Here is a 12,500-nt window from a genome sequence, read left to right as displayed (position 1 = left end):
GGTGAGCGAAATGTTTTTTAGGTCTTTGAAGTTCTGAAATGATATTTTCCATTTCCATTCTCACTGACTGTAGTGGGCAGTGATCGGCCGACCGCCTGACTGGTCTCTCTCACCGTCACGTCCTCATAATGCATGTCATGTCACGTCATCTAATGCCATCTGCTTATCTCTTGTGTTCTGTAGAGTTCATACGTATCATCACTTATCATCACTGCATAGAAGCCTATAGAGATGTTCTGTAGAGTTTATATGTATCACATCATCACTGCATAGAAGCATATAGAGATGTTTTGTAGAGTTCATACGTATCATCACTTATCATCACTGCATAGAAGCCTATAGAGATGTTCTGTAAAGTTAATACGTATCATCACTTATCATCACTGCATAGAAGCCTATAGAGATGTTCTGTAAAGTTAATACGTATCACTTATCATCACTGCATAGAAGCCTATAGAGATGCTCTGTAGAGTTCATACGTATCATCACTTATCATCACTGCCACCCTCTTTCCTCCATCCTTTTCAGTGCACTGCCATGCTTTGGGGAGGGAAAGCCGGCATTTCACAGACGAAGGTATCACTCATTAATCACTCATTAATCACTCATTATTCACTCATTAATCACCAGCTTCCTCCTTTTTACTTAGGTGGCTTTTATGACCGACTGAATAAGACATAATAAGGAAGACAAAGAAAGACTTTAGTATCTCTAAAACCCATCGTAGAGGAACAGACTTTGTATATCTTATTGTGTGACTTTTTATGGCTGCACTGAATAGGAAAAAATGAGAGACGTATCAAACTTATCAACCACAGAAAAAAGCCCGCTATAATTTACATAAATGGTTGAATGGAAAACAGTCAGTGCACACAATGACATTACAGATGAGGCCAACAGGCTGAAGAGGCAAACACCCCCCCCTTCCTCCTCCTCCTCCTCCTCCTCCTCCTTCTCCTCCTCCCTGTTCTGTCTGTTTGAAACCACAGTAGCCATTTAGCATTCTTTCACTCCTGTTCTTTCATTTGTGTTCACTTCATGGACTTTCATTCAGTTCTTTAACTCCATCCATCCTCTCCATTTGTGTGTGTGTGTGTGTGTGTGTGTGTGTGTGTGTGTGTGTGTGTGTGTGTGTGTGTGTGTGTGTGTGTGTGCGCGTGTGTATGTATGTGTGTGTGTGTGCATGTGTGTCTGCATGTGTATGTGTGTGTGTTTGTGTACATGGGTGTGTACCTGCCAGTCTGAGCTGGTGTCCCTCTGCTGTGGCCCTGAGGCCGTGTGTGGATCAGTATAGTGACTTCAGGTACAGTGAGCCCTGTAGCCCTGTGATGCCCACAGCATGCAGCAGCCTCTCCCCTGCAGTCCCCCTCACTGCCACAACACAGCCACTAGCCTCTTTCACTGCACTCTGCTTTTTGCTCTAACATTTGCATAGACTTTTGTTTAAGGGAGAGAGTGTGTGTGTACTCTTGTGTGTGTTTGTGGGTGTATGTAAGTGTGTGTGTGTGTGTGTGTGTGTGTGTGTGTGAGTGGGTTTGGTAGAGACAAACAGAGAGAGGTGAGAGGATGAAACCTCATTTGTGTGGGTGTGTATGTGCGCGTGTGTGTTGCTGTGACAAAGAGCAAGTGAAACTGAGAGAGTCTGAGAGAGAGAGCAAGAGACAGAAAATGCTGTGTGTGAGAGAGAAAGACTGATGTTCGTATGTGTAAAGATGCGGATGTGTATGTAGGTGTTTGTGTGTGTGTGTGAGAGTGAGAGAGAGATAGACGTCTTCCCTTTTTTAACTCGCTGGCATTTGTCCGGGGTGGCTCAACCCTGCCAGAGTCAGATAAACAGTGGTGCTAGCGGTAATGCTAGCCAAGTAGTGAGTACGAGAGACTAGCCCTGGTCTCAGCCCTAAGGCAAGATGACCAACATTCTCATCTATGTGACAGGGCCTGACGACAGGTGAGTGCCGTTCCTATACCACTCAGAGCTCAGGTTCAGGTTCAGCCAAATGTCCAGTGGGAATATGCATTACAGCTGCTGCAGGGTTAAGCTTCTGTGGATGTTAATGTAATGTTTTAATAGATGTAACGTTTTTTTTTTTCTTTCTTTGTTTTCTTCTGGTTCAGGCCTATGCGTGACAATGTATGAGAAAGGGTGTTTTTAGGCATCTCTTGTTTTTCTCAAGACGCTGTGCCAGTATGATTAATGCCTTGCGTTTATAATTGAATTCATCTCAATCTTCAAGTTTTAATCTTTACTTTATGTCACAGTGTGGCTTACTGACGTCTTTTATAAAGTACTTTTATATTGGTGGTTTGAAATTCTGTATGCACAAGCCTTTGATGGCATGCAGAAGCATTTGATAGAGCACTTAAATATCAGGAAGTCGCGATCTGTGTGAAGTGCTGTCTCATTGCCTGTTTTTAAACACACTCACGCCACACACACACACACACACACACACACACAAATCACCCAGCTGTTTGAGAAATGTGGCCGTCCCATGCAGTGTTTTTCAGCCGTTTCCTGCTCTCTGAAACCAGATAGGGTAGTGTGTGATTTTAGCCTCTGTGTGTTTGCACTCTCAGCTGGGCTGGGGTGCTCTTGGAGATGTTTGTGTTTGCCCTCTCCTTTTACGAGGCGTTAGTCAGGACCCCGCCGTGGCCAGCTTGTCCTGTCTGTGTGTTGCTGCTCTTACTGTTACTGCTGCTGCTGTTGCTGCTTCTGGCTTCAAGCTGTGTTTGCCTGCTTGCAAATTCTTTTTCGGTATTTGATTAAGCACATCTGGGCAGACAGAAGGAGTGTGGCTGTGCCTCACTGTTCCCATAGCACCAGACATGTTCAATCAAATCCAGAGCTTGTGCAGAGTTTGAGAAGCAAACATGGAAGATGGTTGTCTGTAACCGAGGTTGGGGTTGTTGTTTTGGCAGTTTGAGTCTGGAGGGGTTGGCGGCGGACGGTACTGATGGCAAGGACTGGCGCCCCCAGATTGTGCCCGCACAGCAGGGCAGGCGGGTTGGGCGGCAGGAGAGCGATGAGAGAGGGTCACTCGTCTCTCTGACCGAGGAGGAGCAGGAATCCGACATGGCCGACGGCAGCAGCCTGGACAGCCAGGTGAGCATGCCATCACACCTGTGTATCATATCTCCCTCTCACACCTGTCTGTCCTACATGACATCACACCTGTCTATCATATCTCCCTCTCACACCTGTCTGTCCTACATGACATCACACCTGTCTATCATACATGACATCACACCTGTCTATCATATCTCCCTCTCACACCTGTCTGTCATATCTCCCTCTCACACCTGTCTGTCCTACCTGTTCCCTATGCCTGTCTCTTACAGCTGTTTCACATGCCTGTCTGTCACACCTGTGCCTTATAACTGTCTCTCTCATCCGTCTATCGTCATACTTGTCTCGGTCACCTTGTGTCCCTTGTCTGCCATTTGGTATGAAATATAACATGACATTATAATAGGTTTCATTTGTCATAACCCTCCTCATTGGTCTGTTTCAGAAGTCGCGGCGGTATCAACCAGTAAGACGTAGCGTTCCATCCATGACTCTGCCCCTCACCAAGTCCGTGTCCATGATGGCCATTAGCCAGAGAGATATTGATGGTGAGTAGCCAATCAGAATTCCTGTTTAGAACACTTAACCCTGGCTAAAATGATCCCACACTCTCTGGACCATCCCTGTCTCCTCGGAATCTCAGCGAATCAATGCAGGCTGTTTTGATGCTTGGGAAATATTCGCGCCCGGAGCTAGAGCTTGAACCTGTACGGCAGGAGGGCTGGTCCAAAAAGCTCAAGGATCATTTTGATCAGGGTTTAAGTGCTTTGAGAAGCAGTCCCAAGAAAGGCTTACCCCCTTTTAGAGGTTCCCATTTACATCTCTGCCCAAGTGAAGCAGTGTTATTAGGCATACATACACACACACTCACACACTCACACACACACACACACACACACACACACACACACACACACACACACACACACACACACACACACACACACAACACACACACAAACACACAAACACACAAACACACAAACACACACACACACACACACACACATACATACAAGCACACACAAGCACATGCACTCATACACTTACAAGCATAGAGTAACTGCTGTCACACTCTAAAGCTGGGTTCACACAAGAAAAACTTTTTTGAGCTGTTATTTATTCCTTGGCTTCTTCCCAAACACCTCCTCCAATCCTACTGCTCCCAGTGAAGTGCAGAGTAGGCCTGTGAAGTAATGATCGCTGTGTAGCCTCTCCTCGTGGTTCCTGCCCTCCGCTGTGAGATCACTGCTTTCCCACCACCACCACCACCCTCCTCCAAACTTGCCCGTCCCCCGTCCCCCCTCACAACTTGCCGCCTCCCCCATTTTTTTTAACGTGAACTCGTTCTGGTCTCTCCGTGCCTTCCGAACGGAAACGGGGAACGCCAGCGGTAGGACGCATTCGCCAAAAGCGCCGAATCTCCTTCGCCTTCAACTTCTCCCCAGTCCTCCTCAAATCCAAGCGCCCGCAGGCCGTCCCCTACTCGTCCAGCGACGACGAAGGCGACGATGATGATGATGACGACGGGGACAGCATGAGTAAGTAGAACTGGATGGTCAAACAGGAACTGGGGTGAAACAAGCCACCCTCAGTCTCAGTGGATTTGTCTTCCCATCCGCAAAGCCACAAAGCGCCACATTGACCCTGTCCATCCCATTGGAAACCTCATGTAAACCAGATCAAGGTCAGGTCAAGGACAGAGGCAGTGGCACCTCTGTTTGGCTTTGTTTTTGTCTCAGTGGGGTGAAAGCTCGGGCCTGTTCTAAAGTCCAGAGAGTTTGACTGTGTCTCCTGAACAGAAAACTCAAAAATACTATAGAGCTACCCTCAGTCAGGGTTCCACTCTGTGGTTTGAATTTCTATCAAAAGCCACAAGGCACCATATTGACCTTGCCCCCCCCCCCCTCTTCATTGCAAACCTCATGTAAACCAGATCAAGGACAGATCACACTTGAGAGCCATTCTCAGTGCTTCTGCTGAAGGGTTCCTCTCTGTGGACATGTGGTTTGAATTCCTATCAAAAGCCTCAAAGCGTCATATTGACCTTGTCTCCCCCCCATCCCCATTGCAAACCTCACAGTGCGTCAGATCTAAGATGGAACCTGAGTGTGCAACAGACCCAGAGCCGATCAGGGCCATAGTCAGTGGGTCGGCTGTTGTCATGGCACCTCTGTTTTTCTATATTTTTCTTTTGTTTTCATGTTTCTTCTTAAAAAATCTTTGTGGGGTTAAAGGTCAGCCTGTATTGTATTTGCCACTCTCCTGTCTCCATGGCTCGGCCGACACAAACACACCCTTGCCAAACTCTCGCTGATTTCTGTGCCTCGGGGATGTGTGCAGCCCAAACACTGCTTCTGAATAACGTTCTGTATATTTGGGATCAAAATAGAGCAATTGGCACTGGCAGCCACAGTTGGAATTTTTCTGTTTTTTTTTTTTTTTTTTGTCTGTTTGGGTATTTGGCTGTGAGGACTGTTTTTGTAACTGCTGTTTTCAGAGTTTCAGTCTGTGGTGAGATGAGGCATGGGTTTTATAAGCCACATTGTTTCACAGAAGGACATTTTAACCGAATTTTTTCTTTCTAAATAAAAATAAAAAGAGTTTAATTTTCTTAGGGGACACACAGAATGCAATTGTGAATTCATGCATTTATTCATGAACTCGTTCTCCATAGTGTTCTGTTCAAGGTCTTGTGGTTAATAGGTCTGTTTTTCTCCCGTCCTGGTTCAGTACAGCTGAGGCCCTCCGTGAGTTTTACTACTGTTAGTTGGAAACTGTTTGGACAAATACACAGACTGGGGAGTGTTTTAGTAAAAGAGCTTCGGATTGGCAGATTAGTGAAGGTGCTTAACTCTTATTGGCTGTTTTTTTTTTGGATGCAGGTCTGAATTCATTCTCCAGTGTTGCTGGATCAGTAGACTACAGGTGAGATCATTAGACTCTTAATTAGACTGAAAGAGCCCAGCTCTCTCATTAGATTTATTTCAATGGATTTTCAACATGAATAAATAAGTGGTTTTCATGGATGAAAAGTTTAACTGAGCAAATTGTTTTTAAAGAATCAGTGAGATTTTGAATGCAGAGTCTATCCCTAAAGACTGTGAGGTTTGTTGAGCACTCTCTCTCTCTCTCTCTCTCTCTCTCTCTCCCTCTCTCTCCCTCTCTCTATCTCTCTCTCTCTCTCTCCATCCCTCCTACCCCTCTAGCAGTATCACTGAGGAGGAGCCAGGGCCTCTGAGAGGGGACTTCGAAGGGAAGAGTGGGACCAAAGTCAGCCGCACCTTCAGTTACCTCAAAAACAAGATGTACAAGAAGACACGGGTGAGTCTTAACACACACACACACACAAACACACACACTCACACACAGACACAAACACACTAATCTGCTAATTACTAGGGCTGTGTATTAGCAAGAATCTACAGGTGCCACGATTCAATATATTGCAATACATTGTGATACTGTAAGCAAGGTGATATATTGTGATTTTTTAAAATGTAATTTAAGGAAAACTGTCATAGCTTAAAGAAAACTCCACCATATGCATATGCAATCAGAACAACACTGCTTTCTAGCGATGGGGTTTTAAACACAACACAATAAACACAAAATGAACCACTGGCTGCTACAAATCTTTGCATGTAAACTATTCATTTAAATCAATAGTGTTTCTGAGAATTGATACAGTATCAGTAATGATATTTTCTTACATCCTCAACACACATACACCGCCACACTCTCTCCTTCTCTCCCTGTTTCTCTCTCTCTGTCTGTCTGTCTGTCTGTCTGGGGTATGCATACCCAACACCCGACACTGACTCCCATTGAGTGGAATGTAAAGATAAGTTGGTCCATGTTTGGATAGCCTGCTTCAGACACTTTACAAACAACCTGTGAATCATTTAATAACTCTCCAGTGACAGTAAACTGTGTCAGATTATTAAGTGCTTGTCAACTTACTGTAACCTAACTACAACCATAACCTGCCACTGGCCCCCAACTGTCAGTCAAAGACTAGCCTATATCTAACTCTGAGCCTATCTGCATTCATCACCATCCAAAGGCTTCCATCCAAATGAAGCGGGATCTAAATATATGATATAGTGAGGGTATCAGCCTCACACCAATTACTGTGTGCTAAATATAATAGGGCAGGGACTGGGTTTAAAATGGTAAGAACAAATGTAGCCTTTCTGAGCGAGAGTCAGGACACCTCCCCAGTCCTTCAGAGGAGCCTACACCCATGTCTCAGCACGTTCCTCTGGAGGGGCGGTGTGTTCGAGCTCTGAGCTCTGCCCCCCTGTAGTCTGGAGCCTCTCTGAACAGACACGTACAACCCACTGTGGGGAGATCCTTACTGGACTGCAGCTTACTCTCACAGTGTAAGAGCTTTACGTTTTTATTCAATTTAGCACATCCACAGTTTATCCTCAGCGACTTGCAACAGGTGCACATTTGCATCAGAGTGTGTGCTCAGATTGTGCAGGTACATTATTATGCGTGATGGCTGTCAAACCCATGACCTCGGTGTTGCTCTTCCAGTTGAGCTAAAGGCAGGTCAGTAGCTCAGGCAACACATCAGTTCCTCATCTGATTCAACAGGCCCCCAATCTGATTCAACAGGCCCCTTAATTTGATTCAACAGGCTCCCAATCTGATTCAACAGGCCCCCTATCTTTTCTTTAGTCCCCAACCTGATTCAAGAGGCCCCCAATCTGATTCAACAGGCCCCCAATCTGATTTAACAGGCCCCCAACATGATTCAACAGGCCCCCAACATGATTCAACAGGCCCCCAATCTGATTCAACAGGCCCCCAATCTGATTCAACAGACCCCCAAATCTTTTCCTTAGTCCCGCATCTGATTCAACAGGCCCCCAACCTTTTCTTTCACCCCCAATGTGTTCTTTAACCCCCAACCTACTCTTTAAAACACATGTTCCTGACCTCACAGCCAGAGGGACCGTGGAAGGTCTTTATTTGTATTCAGGGAATATTTTCAGGGCTTTTCTTTAGAGAATATGCTAATGCTATGCTAAGACTAATGCTGTAGTTGCATTCACAGAGCCTTACTGCAGTTGCAATGTTACTGTAAATGCCCACACTCTCTCTGGCAGAGTTGCAGGATAGCAGTGCATCTGTCATAGATGAAATGCATTAGTATTGCCAAGAACTCATTCGCAGATGGGTTTCATTGCTAATGTGGTGAGAAGTGGAAGTGGAAACGGAAGATGGCAAACAGCCACTGAATAAAATAGAATAGAATAGAATGGAACAGAATAGAATAGAATAGAATGGAATGGAATAGACTATAATACAATAAAATGGAATGGAATAGACTACAATAGAATAGAATGGAATGGAATGCCTTTATTGTCATTGCACAGTATTGTACAATGAAATTTCTTATGCAGTCCTAAAACGGTACATTGAACATTTCATACATATGCACACACTTGCCCCCACCTAACACATGCACACATACTCACGCATACAGATGCACATATATAGCACACGCATACAGATGTACATATATAGCACACGCATACAGATGTACGTATATATAGCACACTCATACTCACACAAACACACACACACACGCTCACCTAATACATGCAAAGATACTCATGCATAAATGTAACACTGTGTAATGTCATGCATGCACACACACACACACGCACTGTGGAGATAGTATGCAGGTATTGCAACAGTTTAACTGTAACTGGATGAGTTGTTGACAGCAGTCTTTCTAGGTATCCAGCCCGATTGCTGTCCCAGATAAAGAAAACATTTGAGGTTTGTGCAAGCTAGTTGCTGAAGAGAGGTTGCTGTATCACTAGTTGCTGTTGTGAAGAGGTTGTGAAACAGTCAGCTGCTGCTAAATGTCTACATCATCACCTGTGTGCCCTGTAGAAGGATGCTGAACGCATTGTGACTCATATAAGGTGACCCGGTGTATGTTTGTGCATGGGTGTATGTGTGTGCATGTGTGTATGTGTGTACGTGTGTGTGTAAGTGTATGCATGTGTGTATGTGTGCTCGCATGTTTGTGCATGTGTGTGTGTGTGTATGTATGTGTGTGTGTTTGTGTGTGTGTGTGTGCGTGTGTGTGATGCTGTGTAAGTCAGAGATTGTGTGTCGGTGTTTCTGTTTGATGCCTTCAGAGCAGACAGCTGAGGAAGTGTGTTTTGAGAAGTGAGCTGTGAACTAGCACACCATCTCAATGGGCTTCAGAACTCAGAACAGGAAATTGCATAGGAATCTGACAGCCTGCATTTCTGCATGGTTCATGATTCTCTCTCAGTCTCTCTCTCTCTCTCTCTCTCTCTCTTTCTCTCCCTCTCTCTCTCTGTGTATGAGTGTGTGTGGGAGGACTTTGATCAGTGTTTCATGATTACACATTTTCGGATATCTTGCCAACCAGAAAGAAACACAGACAAACAAACGAGCCACCTAACCCATATACAGATAGAGAGCAGTGTGTGTGTTCAAGTCAGAAGGAAGTTGCCTAGTATTGTGACATGAGTGTTGAGACATGAGTATAACGACATGTGTGTGTGGGTGTGTGTGTGTGTGTGTGTGTGTGTGTGTGTGTGTATGTGTTTAAAGAGCTGTGTGTGTGACGATGAGGTACATGAGATATATGAGTATCTCACAGACCCTCAGTCCATGACAAACTCGTGGCCAGACATGAGAATGTGCTCAGTGGCCACTGCTCTGTCTGCTTTGAGTCTGAGTCACAACTGGTGTGAACAACTAATGTATACACAGCGTGTGTGTGTGTGTGTTTGGGCATATAAATGCATTTGTATGTATGTGAGAATATGAATGTGTGTGTGTGTGTGGGTGTGAAGCCACTGGCAGAGGAGCAATGAAGTAACTGGCCTCTCGCTTCCTTCCTGGCTGCTGCCTGGTCAGCTCTGTGTGTATGTGTGTGTGGTTGAGGGTGTGTATGTGTGTGCGCTGCAACTTTGAGGCTAACACAAGCAGCTGTTCCCTCTCTCTCTCTCTCTCTCTCCGCAAGAGAGATGTACAAAAAGTTGTTTGATGTCCAGGGCTACATGAGGCTAAGAAGCCCCAGGGGCAGTGAGGTAGGCTGGGCAGATTTATTTTCTTGGGGGGGGGTTATAGAGGGGGGGGTTCTCCTGGGATAACTGCCATGTGTGTTTAAGTATTTATGCCCTTCAGTGTTCGCATGCTTTGGTGTGTCTGTCAGTGCTGATGTCCTTGATGTTTGATTGGCATGTTGTCAGTTACCCAGCTGAGTGTAGATTTAGGGAAAGCACTCCCTAGGGAGTATAGTGAAGGTTGGTGGATAGATGGATGTTTGTAGTGAAATACTGAATCTTTGGATTTAGTGAAGTACTGAATATTTGTTTGTAGTGAAATACTGAATCTTTGGTTTTAGTGAAATGCTGAGTCTTTATTTTGAGTGAAATACAGTCACATTGTTTGCTGTCAACTTCCCATGACGTTTGGCATTTAAGTTGCTGGGAAATCAATAAAGCGTGTTAATCGTCGTTAGCCATTGTCTGTGCCGTAGGGTGTCCTGGATTAGGCTATTGTTGTCAGTGGGAAGTTGCTTGCAGTAATAACAGAACTTGGCAGTGATGACAGCAGAGAGCGGTGGTGTTGCTTTTTTTTGTTAGTTTTTCCCGTGACAATCAGACAGGAGAGAAAATTCTGCTTGTATTAGAGCATGTAATCTTGTCAAGTCCCACTTTATTTCAGCGGATGTGACACAGATGCACGTGTTCTGCGACAGAGCTACAACCGTCATGATCAGAGTGAACTGTCATGATCACTATAATATAACAGTGATTTTATTTTTAGTCAGGAAGGCGATGTAGCTCTGAAACAACCTGCTGATAAAACGCTATGCTAACCCATGTGCTGAAGAAGCTCCAGGGGGCTAACTGAGAGCAGGTTTAAGGCTCTCTTGATAGTTACTCTTTTTAATTTGCCATTGGAAGATTAGCATGTCTCCCACAGAACAGACTGACTCAGGGGAGTCTCTTTGAGCTCTGGATGGGGCTATTCCCACTTGCTCTCTTCTCTCTCTCAGTTTCTCCCTCTCTTTCTCTTTCACTCTCTAGTTCTCTCTGTCTCTTCTCACCTCTCTCTCTCTCTCTTCCATCTCTTTCCCCCGATATTTCTTTCCCCCTCCCTCTCCTTCGCTCTAGTTCTCTCTGTCTCTCTTCACATCTCTCTCTCTCTCTCCCCTCCCCTTCCCTCGATATTTCTTTCTCCCTCCTTCTCTCTCTCTCTCTCATTCATTATATTTAACCTTTATTTTTGCCTTCCATTATACCCTCCCCTTTGAGGGAGTTCCTCTCTCCATATGAGCAGGCAGAACGACAGAGACACAGAAACACACACAGACACAGACACATACATCTGTTAATCCACCTCCATCTCTTTTCATTTTGCTTAACCTTTTACTTTTTCTTTCTTTCTATTTGTCTGTTTCTCTGCCCAACAAAGACTTTATTTTTGATTCTTTACTTTACTTCCTCCTGTATCTGCATTCAGAGGAGAAGGGCAGGGCAGGCACTATCAGTCTATCAATCTACCATCCATCCATCTCTCTTTTTAGGTAGCGAAATCCTTATCTCCCCTCTAATTCTCCATCTGTAGCTGAAGGGCAGACAGGCACTATCTGTTCATCTCTCACCATCTCTCTCTTTTTTATTTCACTAAAATTTGAATTCTTCTCTTTGCCCCCCCCCCCCCCCCCCCCACACAGGAGAAAGACAAAGAGAGACATAAGGAGAAAGAGGCGAAGGAGCGGGAGAAGAGGACGGTGAACGGCCACCTCTTCAGCCATGTTGGATCCTGCCAGCCCACCATGTGTCCACAGTGTCACAAAGCCATCAGCTCCAAGGAGGCCTTTCTCTGCAACAGTCAGTATCTTTCCTGTTTGCCTGTTTAGTCTCATCTTGCCAGCTGAAAACGAACTCTTTATGCTGAGACACTGCTGTTTGACGGTCAAACACATGATTATATATACAGTTCATTACTTTCCATACATATTCATACTTTGTATTTGCACATAATTCCGTCCGACTCCTCTGAGGCATTTAGTCAGTGTTTAGTCAGCGTGTGTCCGTGTTTGTTGTAGTAATAACTTCAGTCTTTAAGAGAGTTCAGGTGCTGAGTAGCTCTGTATGGATGTCAGCTGGTGCGAAGATTAAATGAGCTTTCGATTAAGATAAGCAGTGCACTGACTCCGCAGATAATGGCTCTAATTGCGTACTTTGTTGTGTTTAGGTGTGCTAACACAAACTCCAGCCTAACTCGATACAACTTCAAAGGTAGCTCAGTAGGAGCAGGGCAAATTGTGTTTCTTGTGCAACACAAACAGGCTAATTTGATTTGCCGGGCCACGCGCTAGCTACCAGCAAGGGGAGGAGTGGTTGTGTGTGCATGT

The 12,500-nt window shown here is 45.1% G+C and overlaps 1 protein-coding gene across 7 annotated transcripts in view; it reads left to right on the top strand.

Annotated features, from left to right (window-relative positions):
- Positions 1-12,500, top strand: part of LOC105893030 (A-kinase anchor protein 13) — a 107,944-nt gene that overhangs the window by 66,875 nt on the left and 28,569 nt on the right. For 2 of the 7 annotated variants that reach the window (XM_031587089.2, XM_031587088.2), the window contains exons 12-19: positions 529-576; positions 1,241-1,303; positions 2,920-3,103; positions 3,513-3,615; positions 4,459-4,608; positions 5,953-5,995; positions 6,277-6,391; positions 11,817-11,973. In XM_031587089.2, coding sequence (XP_031442949.1) covers positions 529-576; positions 1,241-1,303; positions 2,920-3,103; positions 3,513-3,615; positions 4,459-4,608; positions 5,953-5,995; positions 6,277-6,391; positions 11,817-11,973 — 863 coding nt within the window. The remainder of the gene's footprint in view (positions 1-528; positions 577-1,240; positions 1,304-2,919; positions 3,104-3,512; positions 3,616-4,458; positions 4,609-5,952; positions 5,996-6,276; positions 6,392-11,816; positions 11,974-12,500) is intronic. The other 5 variants (XM_031587090.2, XM_031587091.2, XM_031587093.2 and 2 more) reach the window with 5 other exon arrangements.

Source organism: Clupea harengus, chromosome 20 (genome assembly GCF_900700415.2).
Source record: "Clupea harengus chromosome 20, Ch_v2.0.2, whole genome shotgun sequence".
In the NCBI taxonomy this organism is placed as follows: domain Eukaryota; kingdom Metazoa; phylum Chordata; class Actinopteri; order Clupeiformes; family Clupeidae; genus Clupea; species Clupea harengus.
The sequence above is the reverse complement of the archived record's forward strand: the minus strand, read 5'-3'. Positions and strand labels throughout refer to the sequence as shown.